The sequence below is a fragment of the Seriola dumerili genome, unplaced genomic scaffold, assembly GCF_002260705.1.
Source record: "Seriola dumerili isolate Sdu_G_001 unplaced genomic scaffold, Sdu_1.0 BDQW01000219.1, whole genome shotgun sequence".
Classification (NCBI taxonomy): Eukaryota; Metazoa; Chordata; class Actinopteri; order Carangiformes; family Carangidae; genus Seriola; species Seriola dumerili.
The window spans coordinates 1,984,647-2,007,327 of record NW_019174474.1 but is presented as its reverse complement, the minus strand read 5'-3'; the positions used below and the strand labels follow the sequence as shown (position 1 = coordinate 2,007,327).

Here is a 22,681-nt window from a genome sequence, read left to right as displayed (position 1 = left end):
TTTGTGTTTTCATGATTATGAGAAATTAAGTACACAACAATAATTGTTATACGAGATATACAGTATATGTTCTTTTTGTTGTTATTAAATATACAAGTATTAAGGCAATAGACAGGAAAAAACCCAGCATCTTGGGTTAAACGGTAAAACCCACCATGTGTTCTGTCCCATAGTTGCCCAGTGGTGGGGTTAAGGTTGGGTTATTTTTTAACCCAGCAGTTTTTTGAGTGTATAGAAAAAGCAGTGTGTGAATGTATGTTTGAATGGGTGAATTTGGCTTGTAGTGTAAAGCACTTTGAGCATTTGATAAGACTTGAAAAGTGCTATATAAGTGCAGTCCATTTAATTCTTGTTTGTGTGTCCAGACAAGCTGATTGTAAGCTTCACTGCACAAAGTGCTGTCTAGAGTCCACAGTCGTCTGGAGTCAAGCAGCAGGCGAGCAGCCCTCACTCACCCTCGAAACATCATCATCAACATTTGGAAGAAATGGGGAAAGCACTCAGCTGCTGGACAAGAAAATCAGAAGTGGGGCATGTCTTTCTTCACCTCCCGTCATCACTTAACATCATTAGATGAAATATCTGATGATGAATAAATAAGATGGGGCATCACATAACCATTTTGGTGACCAAATCATTCATAAATAATGATCAGGTTTATTTATGGGTTTACTGATGCAGAAAGGTGCTACCACTCTTCATTTCAATAATTTAAATTCTGACTTAAAAAATTGGAAATTAATTATTACCTAGAGTTGCTGTTGCAGCCTTGACACCTTGGATGAACACTGTTGCTAAGTATGAAAAGTAAGAAAGAACACTGAGAAAAGTGTATGCAAATATGTAGAAGTTACTAGTTAGTTATTTTTCATGAAAAACTCACATGTAGTATATCATACATTTTATAGTAAAAACCCATATTAATCTATTTATTGTTCATCTTTTTAAATTTCTGTTTCTGTATTTGACCACCTGTTGGTTTTGATTCACTAGGTATTTACTTATGCTACTTATTTTCTTATTTAATTAAATACATTTCTTACTGACACTTAAACACAAACTTACAAGAACAATACATAATCAAGAGAGAAAGGGAAGACATACTGTCTTAGAGGTCACAATAAGAGGAACAGCTGTACATTAAAATGCATATCAATACAGGTAACTACAACCTGAAAGTTTACCCCTGAGTTAACATGCAGTGTGTTTTATGAACTGTTGTTGTGAAACAGAAGTTCAGTGCCTGCTCTGTTGTTGGCACACATTCATTTCTAAAAACAACCACAGGAGGGCAGCTGTGTCCCAAAAATCCTGTCCAGTGAACTCTGTTCCATTTGTCTGTCTCTTTATTTCTGAATGTCCATCTGTGTTGCTGTTTCTGTGTCTGTTTATTGTATTTGTCTGTTGATGACTCTCTGCCTCTATGTCTGTCTGTGTCCATCTCTTTGTCTGTCCGTCCGTCTGTCAGACAACCACAAATCTAATAATAACAATTTCATAAAATCATATAAAGTAAGAAAAAAAAGATATTGTTAATTGCTATTTGAACAATCTAAAGATTAAATAATAATAATAATAGCACTTTTGTTCTGATTGGAATTACATTGTTGTTGTTTGGTGGCATGGTCTGTATGGACAGGGATTAGTGACCACAGAGGTTGTGTTTGAATTGCTCACAGTTTAATTTGGGCTCATACTGACGCACAGCAAATTAATCTGTTTGTGGCTCATTTCTCAAGTGTTGGCCCAGAACCACTGTGCCACATCTGGTGAAGAATAGTGGAATGCTGATTACTGCACAATGCACTGGGAAGCTAATGCCAGTACACAAGTCAGGGGTAATCGCAGGATAAAAGATTGGCTCTGCATCCAAGGATGGGTGCTGCACTACTACACAATTTATATTCCCATGCACCTACTCTGAGTTAGCAATTCATTTTCAGTGACAAAATTAAATTCCAATGCAAGCAGTGCAGCATTCATTTAGTAGATGACAGAGTAAAAACTGTGTAGGCCATGGCAGAGGATAGGCCTCCATAACATTACCATCAGCAAGGCCATGCATCCCATTGATATTTTTAGCCATGCTAGCGGGCTGACTCTGGGGATGGCAATATTAGTCAGTCAGTCAGTCAGTCCACCACTTTTGTCTGAAACAACTCAACTACCATTGGAAGGATTGTCATGAAAATACATGTAGACATTAATGGTCCCTGGTGGATGAATCCTGATGACCTGAGTTCTTTTGCCGTGCCAACATCAGGTTGATATAATTGTTTTGAATGAAATGTCTCATCTACCATGACATTTGGCACACATGTCCATACCCACTCCCTCTCAGGATGAATCCTGAGGACTTTGGTGATGCCTTCTCATTTCGTCTTGCAACATCATCAGGTCTAAACTTTAATGTGTCCAATACTTTGCTTCATAATCAATTACCTGCAGAGCTAATGCCATTCCCATCAGCCTCGACTGTACATTGTCTTTAATGCCAAATAGCAAATGTTAGCATGCCAAGGCATTACATTATTGCCAAATTCCTATGTTTCCCCACAAAACATATAATTGCTAATGGAAATTGTTGCGTAAGAATGATATTCTAGAAGGTCAGAGAGTGTCAGCATAAATGGCTAAACCATCAAACGTGAAAGACAACTGGGAAGTTTTTTTTTCTCCTGTTAAACTTTGCTGTTTCACCTTGGTGAAACACTTGGTGCTAACAGTATCACAGTTGCTAACTTAGCAGGTAGCAGCATAGCATATGTAACAATAGCCAACCCAGTCTTAACCTGGTAGAGTAGCTGAAAGTTGTGCTCACATGAAACTACTGTCTTGCTACTTTATTATTATTTTTTATTCATTTATTTATTTTTGTGCAGGTTTTTTGTTTTGTTTTGTGCAGACCATGGCCGTTTTCCCAACCCCCAGGCCAGCAGAGTGAGTGCCTTCATGCATTCCTAACTTACATGTAGCATATCAGTTGAAGTTGTCATTTCTGATTATGAAATAGTTTTTTGCCATCTATCAGTTCAGTGTACTGTACCCCTCTCAAACTAGTGCTAGGTACCATAGTGCTGTGTGAATGTCCAGTACATGTAGACCTTTGTAGCTGTAACATGTAGCAAGAACACTGCAGTACAGACTGCAGTGTTCAAAAGTGACCAACTTTCACTTGAACTTCAAAAAACAACACTTTATTTCAAGACTAGGTACTTGTCTTGCCCCTACGCCACACAAATTATTCTGTTTGAACCCTGTCATTTTCTAGCTGCAAGCAGTAATTTTCAACTCAAAATGGCTTCAAGGCAAAACCATGCATGCAACCTCAATAGACCTCAATAAAATAGGTTGTATGGGGGGAACATTACACATTTACTGGCACACCATCATAAAATGAAGAAACATCACAAGGACTTTGTCAGAGATCAGGCAGGGAAAGAGGAAAAGATCACTTCCTTGGTGTTCAGACACAAAGGCACGAATGAGTCTCTTGTGTAACATCCTTGAACAAATAACAAACCACAATTACCATTTCATTGACCGGTGCTATGTTTCTGATGTTTGTTAAAATCAAATAAAAGTGAATCATGGTTGATGCTTTTACTTGCTTCTTATGTGCTTTTCTAACAGAAAGTAAGTAAGAAAGTAAATGTAACTGTTGCTTCAGTCGTTATTCAGCTGCAGCGGAAAGAGCGGGTGTGTAAAAAACAAACCATCTTTGAAGATTCTAAAAATGAAGCAAATAAATAACGGGATTAAAAACAATAAATGCTGCATGAGAAGTGTAGCATAATGCCCAGCTGAGAACTCTGTGCTTCTTTAAAAGTATACTATTATTATTATTTTTTTTACAAGCTCATGTCAGCAGCACTGTTAACTGCCTTCTTATGCTTCTATATTTGAAGTATTCTTGATTTAACTTAGATTCATGTTCATTCATGTTGAGAGAGGATTAGCTCTCAGCAGAATCCTTATCGCTGCTGAGATTCTTTGAGAGCTCCCTCAAAGAGCCGAGCCTTTTCTGCTAATTGCAAAAGCATCAGCTATAAATAGTCAATTCCTTCCATGTCTCCTTGTTTTAGTGCAGTGTTTAGTTCATCAGAAGTCTGCATCTGAAAGCAAGATGTTAGCTCAAACTGTTGAGTGAACCAGCAGCACTTAATCTATACATCCTCATTACGTCAGTCCTTCCCCCGTAAATTACATTTAGGGTGAAGCTACTAATTTACAATAGCATATATGACTAGAGGAAAATGTAATGCTGCCCCAATAACATTTTTAGCTCCATAATGAGGAAACATTTATCTGCCAAGTCTCAAAATATTCTTACTGTGTTTTTTTTCCCTTTTTGTTTGCCGTAATTAAAGCTTGATTCCTAACAGTTTGACGAGACTAATGTGACTCTCATTCGTGGACACTAAATATGAAGTTACCTCCCTCTCTGGACACGGCAAAGCTGCATTTGCTGGTTCCAGCTTCTCAAATTTGAGAATTTGATGCTTTTCTTTGTTGTAGACTTTCGTAGTAAATTGAATATCTCTGGACTGTTGGTCAGAGGAAACAAGACATCTCTAGATGTCACCAAGGGCCATGGGAAATTGTAACATACGTTTTCACTATTTTAGAGAGAAAATATCATATAGTTGCAGCCCTTCTTTGGATAGAGCCAGGCTTACTGTTTAACCCAGTTTTAATGTTAAGCTAAGTTGCCTGACTGCTGGTCGATGGTGAGGAAACAGTCTTGTTTGAATATTGAAAAAGTCAAAAGTTACTTAAAGCAGTGGAAGGGACCTGCTTTTTAACATTTAACCAAAACCACAATCTTTCCCTAGCTTTAACCAAAGGGCTTTTCTTTCCTAAAACAAACTACACGCTGGAGTCAGGATGTGACCCTCAGTTTCCTGTACATAAACCATGGACCCAGACCACCTCCCTGCAGCATAACACTTAATCCTTCACACTGAACATAATCCTTGTAGCAGTTATGTTTCCCTCAAAAGATAACTGGCAAATTACAAGTACGCAAACATAATTTCTAGGAGCCAGGGTTGCCCTAAAACTGCCTCTAGATTTACTCATCCACTGAAAGTAACATCTAGATTAGATGTCGCTCTTCTCTCAACCTGTCATATTGTTTGAGTGCATGATTTACACACTTCACTATTATGTCAAGGGAACAACTGTCACCCTGTTCAAAGCTGGTGCAGTCCACGACAACTGCGTTCCAGGAACAAACACAATTTAGTGCAGACATCATAACGCTGCAGGCCTGGATATCCTCTAAGGACAGAAAACAAGCTCACTTCAAGAAGAGGTTATACAGCTGAAACATATGACTCAATAGAAAGTGCCATAACTGACGACCACTGATTCAAGATTGCGTACAGCACTCCCGGGAGATGAATGCCATGTGTGCCAAGACGCTCCAACATGCATCCCCGTTGCATCTGCATCACAGTGAAAGTAATAACCAGCGTACATGAGCCTGCAACTGGAGTGACTGGAAACACACAGGCAATTTTGTTGTTAAACTAATGGCAGGGAAGGCAATTGGTTGGAGTCTAGACATCATGAAACTTAGACTAAAAGAAAAATATAAATACAGGTCATTTTAATATTGAAAAGAAATAAACTGTGGCACATGCCGTATTTTCTTTCCGACACATTTAAACTATACTGTATAATAAACTTGTGAAACAGCTGTGCAGTTATTTTCTACTCTTTGAAGTTCAACCAACATATACTGTACATGAATCATTAAAGCCTTAAGATATTAGTGTAAAGAGCTGGAAGTGGTATTAATTTACATATTACAAAATTGTGTGTTTCGTTACATTTATGCTGAAGATTAAGAATTGTTAAAGCCATTCATGAATTTTAATACATTCAGAAAAATCAGCTTTTCTTGCTACAACAATTTTAAAGCAACATGAGCTGTTATGGGAAGAGTCTCAGACACATATAAGTGAGTCAGGCTCCCTGGTGAATTACTTAAAGCTTGTTCTCACTGATATTGGTTTCCCATGTCTTATGTTTACTTTGGTGGCAAACAAATGAAGCAGCAGAGGTGACGAATCTCCATTCACTTCTGCTTCAATAATGGTCAGCAACAAACTCACACACATCTGTTTTATTTTCTCTCACACACCCTGAGGTACCAGCGTGTACAATGAAAGGTATGTGTGCAAAGTAAAAGAAACGCTCCTTCTTAATAGTGCTATACTAGCGTGAAATCCAATTTTCTTACTTTTTTTGTGCATTACTGAATATGATTATGTCATGTATTTCATCGCTAATGTGCGAACTGTGTACAGGCTGTCTTTATAAGGAACACTCTCATCGGCCTACAATGTTATGGAATGGAATCTATTATTATTGGAAGAGAGCGGTAAAAGCTTGTCTCAGACCATATAATTTGAGTGTGATTTTGAGGAATTTCACATATGACTCACTCATCAGAACAAATGAAGTCTCTTGGTTTCTCAAGGTGGATTATGAATATGGCACCATTTCTACAAAGTAACACGTGCAATTTCTCACACATGCAAGTGAAGATGCATGACAAAGCATTTCAAAATTTCATATGAAGTGATTTACATCTGGTGTAAGACAAATTTGACGGAAAATTAAACATTAATCTCCATATAGTGGACATGTAAACAGAGAGACTTTTGTGAAGCACTGATTAATTGATTTCGACATATATTTGCAATTAGAATGACTGTCGTCATGACGAGGATAAAATCCATTTGCCCAGTATCTCATTTCAATAATGGTTCAGTAATTGCTTCCAGGCAGCATGTATGAGCCTGACCTAAGACATATATTGTGCAAATTACAGACAAAACTGTCAGAGGCTGCATTAGATCTGTTTTCACCACTTTGTGTCTTTTAATAATTGCTGTCTGTCCGTTTGCACAATTCTGTAAAAAACAATTTAGAAACGAAAGCCACAAAAAGCTATTTTCTGTATCACTTAACATCCCCTCTGTGATGCCTCTCTTAAAAATGCCCATTGTGGACTGTAGCTACACTGGTTCAACAATAATGGCCACGCTTCATTCAGATGTCTTTCAACATTTTAAAAATTAAAAACATAAAAGTTGAAGCACACGTCTCTCTGTTGTTTCAAATTCTCGTTAATGTCCATATAAGAATGTTAATTACAATATACACAAGTATAAATCCAATACAATTACCGTGTGCGCCTCTTGAACCATGTGCAGAAAAGTGTCAATTTGGAGCTGTATATTCCTCCTCTGCCACCATGGTGTTCTGATCCACTGCGCTGACCCACAATGCCACGGTCATACACCTAGCCAAATTCTGATCATGTGACTGTTACTCTTCAAAATAAAACAAAACTTTACATGAAGGGCATCTAACTTACAATCAAAATTATTTAAACTTGTATATTTTTAAACAAACCTTTTATCAATATTACCCTTTTAATATCCCATGTATTCCATTCCATTTTTAATTACCTTATGAAGTTAAAAAATACCATGAATTAATATGACACATATGAAATGTAGAAAATGAACAATGAAACCTGTCTCTCAGACAGTTACATGGACAGAAAACAATCGTTTCCAGACTTGCAGATGCACTTCTCTTCAGTGTAGTGTGTATTGACTTATCTAATAAATCCCCGACACGCAGTGAGAAATTAATGAATTGATTCAAAAAGCATCTGATGGGAAATTTCATTCTCATGGGTATGTATACTATACTGAGAGAATCCAACATCAAAACAAAAATACCATGAATTAATATGACACATATGAAATGTAGAAAATGAACAATGAAACCTGTCTCTCAGACAGTTACATGGACAGAAAACAATCGTTTCCAGACTTGCAGATGCACTTCTCTTCAGTGTAGTGTGTATTGACTTATCTAATAAATCCCCGACACGCAGTGAGAAATTAATGAATTGATTCAAAAAGCATCTGATGGGAAATTTCATTCTCATGGGTATGTATACTATACTGAGAGAATCCAACATCAAAACGTAAATATACAGCAACACACAACAACCATCTCAACAACTGCTGAATAATTTACAGAAAATTCTCACGGATTCTCAAAACTGAAAATGAGTGAAAACTGATGACAGTAAATGTAAATGAAAATATAAAACCTAACCACGAGCGATGACTCACAGGTCTGGATTTCCATGTAAACATATGTACGTATGCATGTACATATGTGTGTACAGGATGTATTCATGCAGTTAGCAACACTACAAACAGGCGTGTTTACATTTGTCAAGTGCCAAATGTCGCTTTCAACCCACAGTGTTTGATTCCATCTGTTAAACAAGGTGTCGGCAGCCATCTTATGGGAGTCATCAGGCCTGATGATTATCCTGCCTGGTTGTGTAACACCCATTGAATATATTTTTTAGAAACTCATGCACCCTGTGGTGCAAACACCGTCTCTGTGTCTTCATGATGGGCCCCCATATACCAGGATGATAATGCAATACTGATCACACGTGAGAACTTGTATGTTAGCATTCAAAGAGGCTTTAATACTGTTCTGAATGCAATGTGTAATACTGCTATGCAATGTGTGATACTTCTTTTTACCAGGGTCTTAGTATTAATGCACTTTTGGTGTTTCCTACATGTCATTTGACATTGTGAAGACAGAGGAGCCACTATGTGTTCCCCACTTAATCACAGGAAACATGCAAATGTCACGCCAAGGAATGGATCTGAGAATCAATCACAATGAAGCAAACTATTGAGCAGGACATGATTCCTGAAAAACATATGAGGCATTCTGAAAGTCTGAAGTAAAGCGCAATACAACTAAGAACTACAGCCCAAGCCACAATGATGTGCGAAGGATATTGCAAAAGCAATACAATCAGAAAACAATCACATTTTCTTTTAAACAGCTTTACTTAGACAGTAGGATTTTATCTGGCTATAATCTGAATATCTGCGACTGCTGTCCAGAAACACATCAGCAACATCAATTTCACTGGGTGACATGTTCCTTCATTACCATGAACAAACACATTGTACTCTTCAGACAGTTCTACCTACACTGTCCTTCTGCAACAAATGTGTATTCACCCTGAGCTGAAAATAGTCCCCAACAAATGCACCATTTATCCACCTCTGACCAATGATTGCCAAACAATGACCAGCTGCTGGAAACATCTTTCAGAAAACTAAAGTACTGTATACATTATATTTGTTACAACAAATTTTTTTTTTTCAGACTGTTTGTCTCTTCATGATTTTCATTTGTTGACGATAAAAAAAAGCAAACCTTATCCTTTAATTGACAAACATTACAGACACAGTCATGAGAGTACATACTATAATACTATGGCATGTTTTTAGTGATGCACCTGAAATATGACGATATAAACATTTATAGTTCTTTCTTGACCTTGAAAATAGTTTCAGATTTTTACTTGATGTCCACTCATAGCTCTTTTCTACTGCAAGGTACCGGCACAACTCCACTTTTTGTTTTCCCCTTAAGTAGAAGAGGTGCTTGGGTGTCACCTCCATCGAGGTTCCAGGCGAGCTATCATTGGGAGTCAGGGGATGGCCATCTTTGACCAGAGACGATCCTCCCTAATATACATCCACCTGTTGTCACACAACAGCAGAGCCATCTCCATGACAACTAAGCAAACTTGATGATGACTCGATGATGACAACTGTAAGCTAGTAAGTGGACATCAAGCATTTCCCCCTCAAACACTTTTGTCATTTATTTCATCATGTGTAAACTTGTGTGTATCATAGAAGGCCTGGTTTTAGTGTTTCTCTATTAATGTAAATCACATATATAAAAATGTATTTAGTCAACCTGTCTCTACCCAGCTTGGTGTGATCTATATGCGGTCAGTGTATGTGGCTTGATCAACAGAGATAAGCACCCCAAAGCAAAATACTAAGCTGCAACACTAGATAGTATTGAAATAGAGCTGATAATGTATGTCACAGCCTGTGGCTCTCTTTTTCAGATGAAGTTGGGCTTACCGTGCTGAATTGTGAGAGGACTCAGTGACTCACTGAGAGTGCAACAAGGAAAACGCATGAAATTGTGCATGAAATTGCCCCCCACCCCACCCATCTCCCTCTCCCTCTGTGTGTCAGGTTATCTGAGATGTATTTGCTTCGAGAGATTCACCAACAAATACCACTAAATCCGGGGGGACAAGTAACTGCATCCACTGTAATGGTCCAAACTGTGATTACCTGCATCAATACTGACATCATTGGTTCATAACACAGTCATCACGGGCAGCTTGTATTCCTTGGGCTATGATTTGTAGCTGTGAGATCAATAAAAATGAATTATCTGGCCTCTGTTTCCATAGCCAACCACAACATCTCATAACCTCAAGGTATAGAAGATTGAAAGATTTCAGTAAACTGTACCACGTATGATATTCAATTATCGGTGTTGGGATTACCAACAGTTTTTATTTCATTATGTCAGCTTTTAAATCAATACTTTGAAATGAAGTTTCTTTGATAGCTTAATATGTGTAATAGCTGCCAATATGAGGTGTTTACAGTATATACACTTTATGACACACATTGACACTCTTCATCACAGGGTTCTGTTAGCTCTGGAGGCTCTTGATTCATGACTCATTTACTATATGCATCACAGGATGAGCAGACTTTGCCCTTCATTCTGGAGGGTTTCTGCATTTGTAAGAGAAAGTTTATTGCTTGCTGGGTGTAAAAAGGAGATGTGTACATCAGGAAGAATACAGGCTACAACCGACAATCCTGCTGTGTCTGTCATGATCTGCCCCTGAAATGACTTTGTATGGACTTTATGTTTGGACTTTTGTTTATTTCCTGTATTAGTTTGAAGTAATTTACCACTGTTTTCGTGTACGTTCTTTTTCCGGTTCTGTGATTGCGTCCCTTCCGTGATGTGTTTCCTGTATGTCTATCATCCCCGCCTCCCTTGTCTATTTCGGTCTGTCCTCTCCTCTGTCTCTGTCAGTTCGCCTGTTGTGTTCCAGTGTGGATCACCTGTTCTGTTTCCCCTGTAGCACTCGTGCTTTGATTCAGTTTCCAGTGTTTCCCTGTGCATTTCCCTTGTGTTTACCTTTACTTTTAAATTTTGGATTGTTACCACGTCAGATTGGATTTTGTTTTTTCCTTCAAAGTAAGTCTTTTGTTTTTGTTTTGTTTTCATTGAATAAATCTTGAACCATGTAGTCAGCCTCAGAATCTGCATTTGGCTCCCGAAAACCTATGTTACAACCTTCTGATCGTTATTCTGCACTTTCCACATGTACTGTATGTAAAAATTGAATGATGGCGGCAACCTCATCTCCTATATGAGTATTAATAGTAGTCAGTAGTGAAGGGTTGGGTAATGATTTAACATTACCATACATTCATAATCTTTTGACAGAATAATTGTGTCATGACAAGCTATCGTTATCATTCTACATTGTTCTGTTATCCAAATTAATGATTTTTAACACATTAAAAACAAAACAAAACTTTTTTTTTTTTTTACAGAGCAGTACGGTGTCACACAATACACACTACAACAGTTTAACTGTAATTGGATTGACAACAATTAGCTATAGGCCCCCTTTGACCCTGATTAGTTGGTTAAACTTGCAATAATTGATGTTTTTGGCCACATGGAGGCATTAGAAACAAACTGTACACAGTAAGTCTAACATTCATTCTCCTTTTAGCTTTGTTTTTGGCCCCCACCAACCAAATATCTTGGTCTTTAGTTGCTAAATGCTCCAGCGCACATGGGTTTTTAGAGCTTTTTCACTAACAGCCTGCTGGAGCCAAAAATAACACAATGAGAGCATAGAGTTGTGGGCCGGGACACCAACACAAAAAGCTGAAAGATGCTAAAATATTTTTACAGTTACAGTTGTGCATGAATTTGCCAAACAGTGATGTATATTGATATTAGAAAATATCCTTATGCCTTAAAATAATGTACCAGAGAACATGATACTGGAGCTCATAAAGACTCAGTGATTGACTCTACCTGAAGTCAGTTGGTTTCTGACATTGACTACTTCACACTTCCTTTATTTCTGAAAACTCAGGCTGTGGATTTGTGATTAGTTACTGTTTCTTTAGTTCCCCTCTGTGGACTGTCTGGATGTGGACTTCTTACTATCTTGTGGGTGTTTGCACACGCTGCATTTTCCTGTAAAGGCCATTGAGTTTACTTGCAATTTATTGTAAAGAAAACCATTTTTTCCTGTCCTAATACAGGGACAAACAACTGAACAAGATGCTTTAAATTCTTCTAAACCACAAATAAAAGTATTTCTCATCACCCTAGTGTGGTATGAAATATCTTGCAGCAGATGATTGAGTTAGAGCTGTAAAACAAAACATAAAATAAGTGGTGGCTATGTGCAACTTGAGGCTGCTCCAAGCAAATAACAAATACATTTTATTACTGTGTGTGAGAAGTTTCTCAGAGGGCTGATGAAAGGAATGGGCTGTTGTTTCTGTCCCCAGAGCCCTCCTCCCTCCCTACACGCCCCCCCCTAAAAGAAGGAATCTGATCTTTTTTTTCTATTAGGTTTTCTGACAAATGCCTCTGCCGCAGCGGGTCTGTGGCTCTGTGGATTTTTCTATATTTGGGGCTTTGTGTGGATGTTTCACCTGTTAAAAGAAGAGCACACCCCGTAGTTCATAGACGGATCCACCAACCCGGCTGATAACTGCCGCTTGTCATTTTGCACGTCAGAGCGGAGGAATGAAATGAATGGATCAGACTGAAGCAACAGCTGCAGTGACTGCAGCACAAATACAATCAGTGAGGTCTCCATTAGCGCTCACTGTCAGCTCCGCTCATAATTGCAGGTAAGCTATTTAAAAAATATATTTTTTATCTGTTTTACTCTGATTTCTATCCCTTTATAACGAGTCAAGTACCTTTTAATTAAAGGAGTCGTTTCAGGACGCACGAGGGTGTGGAGAAAATTAAAAAGGATGAGGTTAGAAGAAAATAACTTCAATAACCTATTATTATCACTGGCAGTTTTCTTCCCTCACATGTGCTGTGTTACTAATGAATGTTTTGACATCCTCTAATCTTTTCTTTCCCATCTTTCTAAAATTCATTTAATAATGTAGGGTCAGTGCCTTGACCAACGCTGTCTGCCTGATCACTTTGCATTTTTTTTCAATATCAGAAAACCGTTATAAGGTGGTGCCTGGTCATTTATTGTAGGGTATATTAATTAAATCTGCATATACCACAACACCTGCGCCTTAGCATGAGACAAATATAATTCCAGCCATGAATAAAAACCTAAAAATAAAAAAAGCAGAGAAATAATTTCTTTGTTCTCTCAGTTTTCACAGTTGAAGTTCCAGCTGCAGGTGCAGATGGAGAAGAAAGACAAAGCCTAGGAGCAGCCGGAATTATTGTACAGCGCTCATTATGTTCCATCAGCTGACGGATCAGACAGTGAATGGCAGCTGCCATGGACCCACACCTGTGTGCAATAGGAGCGCCGATGGAGACGCACTCCAGCTGCCCACTTTCTCCACCGCGGCCAAAGTCAGAGTGATCATCACCTTTACTCTGTGCGCCGTGTCAGCTGTGTGCAACTTGGTCGTGCTGTGGGCTGCCAGCAACGGCGGCAAGCGCAAGTCTCACGTCAGGATCCTGATAATGAACTTGACGGTGGCGGACCTGCTGGTGACTTTCATCGTGATGCCCGTGGACGCGGTGTGGAACATCACGGTGCAGTGGCAGGCGGGAGACGTCGCCTGCAGGCTGCTCATGTTCATGAAACTGGTGGCGATGTACTCATGCGCTTTTGTAACTGTGGTCATTAGCTTGGACAGACAGTCTGCCATCCTCAATCCCCTGGGCATCAGCGAGGCCAAGAGGAAAAGCAAAATCATGTTGACTGTTGCCTGGACGATGAGTGTGATCCTCTCACTCCCTCAGGTATGAGAAAACACGTTTTTGTGTGCTTTGCCACCCCGGGGCTTTTATATCAAACATTTCTCTCTCTCTCTGCTCTGTACTTTTATGAGGTTTCTTTCTGGGCTGTTTCCATATTTCTGACTGGGAGCTCAGAAAATTTAGAAATAAACACAGCCTTAAAAACTGGCTTATAAAACACTGGGCATGATTTTCAGGCTCTCAGTGACCTGTGCCTCAAGGTGGTATTACATGAAAAGTGACACTGCACAAGAGCCTGAAAAAACTGCTTGGACAACACAATGTTGTTCTACCAAATAAAAAAAACATCACATCTGCATTTTCGATACAAACAACCACAGTGTGTGTGTGTGTGTGTGTGTGTGTGTGTGTGTGTGTGTGTGTGTGTGTGTGTGTGTGTGTGTGTGTGTGTTCTCAGCACACTGTGTTCAGAGGTTGAAATCTCTGTCTGTTCATTTGGATTAATTGCACTGTTACATGTAGGCTGTCCTCTTTTTCCTCACTGTGTTCTAGGGAACATATTCACTTTAGGCTACACTGGACCCAACTGTTATTTCATCATCAACAGTGTTCATAGTGAACTGATGTAAAACACTGGAAGAATATACCCTGAGGTCCAATAGGAATAGCAAATTCAGTACCTTAAAGGTGCAATGTGTAAGATCATGCTACTTGCTCCACCTCCATAGTGCGCAGCATTTCACCTCTTCGCCACTGTCCAGTTAATCATGTTGTTGTTTTCCCCATATTCCTTATAATTTATTATTCATGCACATTTATTGTTGATAGTTAAAATTGTTGACAGCACTGAAACAAATTATGAGTACTTGTAATAGAAATAGTATGTTTTTATTTACCTATAAAAATATGAAGGCAAGGAGATACTGCATGACACATGCATGAGGAAGGGATGATGACATTATCACAAAGGCAGAATCAGAAGATAAGGTTTATTGCCAGGTAGGTTTTTTCTGATGGCCGACTAAACCCCTACTCACACAGCATCTAGTGTCATAAAGTGGTATTACAACATCGCCCGGAACACAGCTAGTTGGTTAGCATGCTCATTTCAGTAGATATCTATAAAATACAATAGATAGAGGTCCTGGTCATGACATCATCACTGTGGCTCCTTAACATACTATTGATATTGTTAGTTCATTTTTCAACATTTTTCAACTAAAATTCTGGCCAGAGCTTACACATTACACCTTTAAGGGACTAGCTGGTGCTCTCTGTCACTGTCACCCCTGGAGTCTGAAGCACTACTGCTACAAAGCCTGCTCTGAGACTGGTCCTCTTTTTCAACAGAGTTTTGTTGGGAGTTTTCGTTATTGGGTATATCTTTAAAAAAAATGTATCAATTACCACGGTTAATGTATTTATCTTGGAGGTGGTAGCTTGTGAACTGGTTGTGAATGTGAAAAAGGAATAAAAAGCACAAGAACAGGCTTGTGTTTTGACTTTCACCTGTTGCTGATGGCTGCTGGTGGAGGCATCACTGGTGCTGGCTCTGACCTGTGCTGGCAGGTCCATGGCTGCTAGTTTGTTGGCCCTGCCTGGTGGAAGGTTGGCTCTGACCTGCACTCGACTGCACTCTGTCTGTCTGACCCGAAGAGAATTTGCTCTTAGGAAGATATCCTGCTGTGTCTGGCTCTGTCCCCTTTTCATTTCCACTAAATTCTCCCTAAAGAAATAAGCACAAACCATTGGGTTACTAACCTGGCCGTTAATGGTACACAAAGCTACATTATGGTCTGATCTGATTAAGGCATCATTCAATTGTGAAGCCGAATTTGCATATGCAAATAGAGTGAGTGCCCGTCTTGGAGGGGGTCCAGTTGTTGGTAAATGAATGGCTCTCTTCTGAAATCTCTTTGCAACAAGTCAGAAGTTGACATATTTTTTCTAAAGCTATTAATCTTCTATTGTGACTCAGTGAGGCTGCAAACTCTGCCACAGTTTGCTGAATCACAGTGTTTAGTATTGCGTCATCATTATTTTCAAGGCCACTGTATACACTGTAGAGTAAGAAGTGCCACAGATATCGTGGCACTGCAGCTACCCAACGTGTGATGTGGCCTGGTTTAGACTTTTTTTTTACCTTCATCAGACACAGGCTAGATTTAGAGAGTGTAAACCTTTCAGCCTGGGAGAGGTGACAGGGAAAACCATGGCACAAATATTTTAAGGATTCCCTTTTTATATTTAAGAGTCACACAGTCCAGTCTTAGTGGCTCGTGCTACTGTGCATCTGAAGCCTTTTCTCTGGCAGCAGAGATGATATCGGCAAATATTAATAGTGCAAATGTCTGTATCTGTAACCTATTTTTCCAAATAGTTTCTATCAGTGGTGACTTCTTTATGAACTCCAACCCACTAAAGGATAATTCATGTCTTTTATTTTTTTGACTGACTTAATGCAAAAGTACAGCTTGCACCATAGTTTCTAGTCTCATGCTGTGACTGGCTGTTTGACTCTAATGAGTGCCAATATCTCTGGATATAGCGCTTTTCTTGCACCTCTACACTCTCACAGCAGGGATCTACCAAGAGCTAACTACTACTAACCTCTGAGAAACTTCTTTCTGCAGACAAGCTTCTGCAAAGGTTCTCTGAGAGGCAAATGGTCATCTCACAAACCTTTATTTTTGAACCTTAGAAAGACCAAATGGGAACAAACCCCTGCACACTGTTTTGCATATAAATGTAATGCAGCACTTTTGGAGTCCTAAGACTTATCAGGCAACAATCGTAACAAAATGAAACCCACAGCCTTTGATGGATGTGCAAATAAAAGACCTGTACACATAAAGTCTTAGTTTTAAAGTCATTTTCAGGAATGTGACTGAAGTGAATTTGAAAAAAATACTTTACTGAGCTGAGCTAAAGCAACAACAACCATCATGAGCCCGAGTAATTTAAGTTCAAAAACAGAAGCTGCCATGCACCATTAGAAAGCTGGCTGGCTTGTTTATTTGCACAATGTTCAGAACAATTACAGCACCGCTTCAAACAACAAAAACTATCCTGAACATGGCAACTAAGATTAGCGAAGGATTGTGGATTTGGAAGGTAAAACATTTTTAGGATATAGCTCAAGCTGCAAGTGTAACCCTCAGACATGTTGAAGCCTTTGGGAACTTTATAAAAATTTTCCATGTACATCTTCTTACTGGTAACCTGTAGCAACCAGCCCACGGTGTCACAGCCCCTTGGATTTTTTTCATCCTGTGCTATAACCAGTCTGAGCGCAGTCTTATTCATGCTCCTGAAATTTGCTTTGAGGGCTCTAGCTTTATTAAACAGCACTATGATTAAGAACAGGAGAGGGGGAGGGGGATGAAATTTTAATACACGGGCAAAATACCAAGACGCCAGTGGTCGCCCTCAGAGCTGTACATATGACATTTAGTCATACAAGGTGAAATACAGATGCTGCTGGTGCACTAGACTGAATGATGGACTCTCACCACCTACTGTGCCTGTCATTGTCTCTACTGTGGACAACTGCATTACCTTCTATTTTGTAGTAAACTCGCCGGTCCACCTGTGATTCAAATCCTGTTCAGATAGAAATCCTTGTAGTTTAATGTGGATCTCTGAGTTTTTTTCTGTGTGAAGAACAGCTTGTCCTTCTGTCTTTTTTTTCAAATCAGCTCTGATAGATGGAAACATCAATGTATCTTGGCCATTTTGAAACCAAAAATAAAACCATCAGGAGAGCAAGACCCCATTAAAGCCAATCAAATGGGCTGATGTAAAAGGTTCTAGTATTCTTTTATGAGCCCTGATTTTAGCCTATATTTCTTTACTTTTTGCCAAACCTGTTAGTTTGGTTACTAGTTAAGTATTAGTTAAGTATGCAAGTCACACTGAATGATATCATTATGTTTCGTGTCTGTCTGGTAAGAATTGGGTGAGTTGACTCAAAGACGAGTACAATTATTGACTCAAATTCACTTCATACACTAGCTTTGCCTGACCTTCAACTCTCCCATGTCACCCTGGGGAGGATTTTATCTTTCTCTTTTGGCTTTGCCCTACAGAGTCCATGGCTATTACAGACCACATCCAGGTTGTAAAATGCCATCTGGAAACACGAGTTAAATTATACCTTTTTACCTGTATCACATGTCACTGTGACATGTGGCAGGGTATACAGACAGCTGGAGATCCTCCAGCATCGAGCAATTGTCCAAGACTATCATTCACCGTGAGGTAGCGGCAAACAAGCGAGCTGAAATGTTGCCAGCTGTGTTTTTGAGTAAAAAATCACAGCCTGAAGCCACAGTGGGAAACTGATTGAGAGCATGTGAATTCTGGCTTTTTTCACACTTTATTGTTAAATATAGTGAAACTGTTTTTAGCCATCACAATAAGGTTCATTATCTTTATATATGGAGCAGCGAAATGTCCTTAAACTTTGAATTGTTTTTTTTTTTCATTTCCATCCATTCCAAAGAATTTCATAGAGTTCAGATAACTGCTTGTTAACCTGAAAGATATAGCAGTGGCACCACTCCTGCTTCTGTGAGGTAACGACCGAGTTAATTATCCTGTTTTCTTACTTTTCCTCATTACGTTTAATGTGCAGAGTATCTAGTGTGAACACAGTACCTAGTTTAGTATGTGAGTCACCCTGAATTAATGAGTCATTATACTATAATTACAATTATATACTACAATTAATAAATACATATTATCACTGAGGTGGTAATATATATAAATATGTATAAAAATGTACACACACACACACACACACACACACACACACACACACACACACACACACACACACACACACACACACACGTCATGTAGATACTGTATATGATATAATCAATAATCAGGGGACCATACGTTGGTTAAAACATACGCAGCATGGTCTGAATGAAATTATTGTAGATAATATTAGGCAACCTGTCTCATGTTGTTTTTAAAAACAAATTAGATAAATAGTTAGAAAGTCAACCATCAATCAAGTCACAAAATTGATAATTACATGATAATACCTTTGCTATTACAGAAAGCCATTTTAATGAAAAGGAAAATACTGAGTGTGAAAGCTCATTCTTGACCTTGGAAGAAGTAGAATGACGAAAAAAAATAAATAAATCTTAACTCAATGTCCACTTAATGTACTTATTTTTAACCAAAACCTTGAGCTTCTCCCAAACCTAACCAAGACATTTTTCTTTTTAAACCTAACCAAACCTTAACATAGCGATGTCATATCATATATCAGATTTATTTCTCAACAGTGATTTGTAACAGCTTTGAAGGGCACAGAAAGGTGATGTTATCCTGCAAACAGGGACGTAGATCAGAAATGTTACAGTGTGTTGTTGCAGAGGGCAATGACAGATTGCATCTCATTTAACTTGGACAAGTTGTTAACAGAATGATATAAATGCTAAATGCTGTCATGAATTTATTAACTAATTGTGACTTCAAATGACTATCCATCGTTGTATTTGTTGGTTTGATTGTTTGGTCACTAGTACGTACAGCTGTGTCAGAGGAGAAATACATAAAAAGAAATATATATATTATTAGCCCCCCTATAAAGTTTCCAGTAGCATGCCCTCCCCATAGGTTTCAAGGTTGAACTCATGAATAATGACTTATGGTTTGCTCATACTGTAACTCATTTACATAAAAAATATTCATGAAACTCTAATCTGAAGTGTGGAGAGTTTCCCAGGTGTAAACACCAAGTTCTGCATGATCTGGCTCAGTTACAGTTCATTGTACACTGGTGGAAATCTCAGTGAGGGTCACACTTATGACTGAAGTGCTGCCTATTTAAGCAGGAGAGGAGATTTAACTTATGAAATATGTTACTGTCATGGACAAATTGATTGCTTTGAAAGAACTTAGAAAGAATACATTTTCCCACTGACCCTGCGTGTGTCATAGCCGGAGTCTCAACAGTCAATCATAATACGCTAGGGGTTGGATCATTCTAACAGTTATGTACTGTTCTACAGCTCTCAGCCTTCTTCCTCCGACCCATTGTCTTATGTGGATTTAATACAGACAACTTATTGCAAATTTAGCAGAGATATCCTAGTTTTTAATCTCACTTTTTTTTGGTGCAAAATTGTGAATATTCTTTCACACAACAGGCACCGATCTCCATGTATTTACAACTGTAGGCTTTTGTAAGAAACATGATAGTCTCAGCATTTCGTATATACAAACAGTGTTCATATTCTTGTGCAATATAAATACATTCAACAATGTCAAACTGTTAATTTGTTCATATTCATATCATTCATTTAAGGTCTAAATATATGATGAAAACCTGGTTTCTATTCAGTCATATTCTTTATTGTCACATATGTGTGTATCCATCTACAACTCATGACTTGCCAATATAGAGATTGGAGAAATCATTGCAGGCTAAAATATTGCTAAAGTAAATTCCTTGGCTGTGAGCAGAAAGATAAGTCTGTGGAGAGCCATACGACAGTGAATGAACACTGAGTTTCTGTTGTGTTTTTAACTCCTTTTCATGAGAATATAATTAGGCATCAAATTAATTTAAGCACTTTTGAGGAAACCCAGGACTGTGGTTGTTCCTTTGGGGCTGACTTCATTCGTCTGCAAGAATTACAATAATGGATTTTCCTTTACCAGAGGACACAGCCAAAGGAAATTTCATGTCAAAATGGCACAGATGTATTCAACTGTGAGAGTGTGATAACAGCTGAATACTTCTATTTTGTCAATGTATTTAAGTGCTCTGCACATTTTAGCCACAGTTTGATACAAACTCCATATCCATAGATATTGAATATTGTAATTATCGTTTAGACATAATGTTATATAATAACATGAGACACATTCAAGATTTCAATTAATGTACTGTACATTGGACAGTCCTAATCCTACTTTCTGTACAGCATTTTGATCGCCTCTTCTGATTTTTGTAACTTTTACCTTTAAAATCTGTGAATCGCAGAAAAAAAAACATATCCAATGTGAGGCAGAAGTCACAATCAGGTCTAACTATTCTACACAACATCATTAAGTTCTCAGTGAAATGCTGCAGGTACAGTTTCTTCTTTACAGACTCAGGCTGGATATTATGGGTCTTGTAATAACAGAATACCTCCTAAGATGAACTTGGACCAGAAAATTAGAAAAATCAAAAATAACAAAAAAGCCATTTCCCTAATGAAGAAAAAGGTTTCATATGAATGATTCATGTTCCAGAATCTATTTCTTTTTCATGAATAAACATGAAAAACGATTGAGCTGTTGGTGCTATTATTCCTGTCTTGTTTGCCAAATTGAAACAGCCCAGCCATTAAACTTACTGTTACATCAGATCAGCTGACAAATGCACCTGTTGATCTTCACTCCCTTTCTCCTCGTCTCCCCCAAGATGCATTTAAGGCTTTTGCACATGCATCATGATGGCAGACCTTAATTCGTTCATGGGCCGGAGCAATGGAGGAGCGATGACTTGAGACATCCATCCTGTCTGTCTAACCGATTATATAGATTTATTGCTGAGTAGAACTATTCTTGTCTTTTCATACAGATATTCATATTTCACAATGTGACCATCACAGTCCCAGAGAACTTCACCCAGTGCACCACCCACGGCAGCTTTGTCCAGCACTGGCAAGAGACCCTCTACAACATGTTCACCTTTGTGTGCCTCTTCCTCCTGCCTTTGGTCATCATGATCTTCTGTTACACACGAATCTTTGTTGAGATATCCAGTCGCATGGCTCGGAGTAACCGTAAGTCTAATGTTTTCAACAAAATCAACAATATGTTTTCTGAGACACGAAGAGCTGTGTGTGTCTGTGTGTGTGTGTGTGTGTGTGACAAAGATGGTGTTTTCTTCTCTTCTAGTGGTGTCTAGAGATGTTCATCTCCGCCGCTCTCACAACAACATCCCCAAAGCTAGGATGCGGACTCTTAAGATGAGCATTGTCATCGTGACATCATTCATCATCTGCTGGACACCGTACTACCTCCTAGGACTGTGGTATTGGCTATTTCCTGACAAAATGGAGGAGATGGTTTCCCACTCACTGACTCACATGCTGTTTATCTTTGGCCTCTTCAATGCCTGCCTAGATCCCATCACTTATGGTCTGTTCACCATTCATCTTCACCAGGGTCTTAAGAGGTGCTGTCGGAGATCAAACACACGGACTGAATTAGAAAATAACACTTGCCTTATTCACATGTCTGGCCTGTCGTCTCGCAGGCAGACTGCCTCAGGTGGCCACAACATAGACAAAGAGGAAGGTAATGACAAGAACAGAATGAAAAGTGGCTCAAGGCCAATCATCCCAGTAAGCAAAATATGATAGCGTAAAGAATATTAATAAAAAAAGAATCTCTGCTCTTAATCAGTGCTGAGCTTAGTCTTTTACTAATGATGGCAGCTAGCTCAGTTATTTTGCTTTGAATTGCTGAAGCTCCACAAGAATTCAGTGTCTTTTGTCAGACAAATCTGTTCATTTTTGTTTCACTGATGTAATCATTGCTGTGTTATAGCTTAGCCCTGGTCTGTTCATCCCGCACAACATCTGTCATACATAATATCTCGGATGCCACTGATAAGACTTTGACTAAACAGCTGCAGAGCGATACATATCGCTGCTCTTGAGCAGCATTTACGAAATCACCATGATTGGCGGAGGGTGACGCCGCACGTCCCTCAGAATGTCACACACACTGCTGATTAGATTTTCTG

The 22,681-nt window shown here is 38.8% G+C and overlaps 1 protein-coding gene across 1 annotated transcript; it reads left to right on the top strand.

Annotated features, from left to right (window-relative positions):
• The first annotated feature begins 13,440 nt into the window (after positions 1-13,440).
• LOC111228467 (gonadotropin-releasing hormone II receptor-like) lies at positions 13,441-22,292 on the top strand. Its single transcript, XM_022754356.1, has 3 exons — positions 13,441-13,956; positions 21,509-21,713; positions 21,829-22,292. Exons 1-3 carry the CDS (start codon positions 13,441-13,443, stop codon positions 22,290-22,292), a joined length of 1,185 nt encoding a protein of 394 aa, XP_022610077.1.
• The last annotated feature ends 389 nt before the right edge of the window (positions 22,293-22,681 follow it).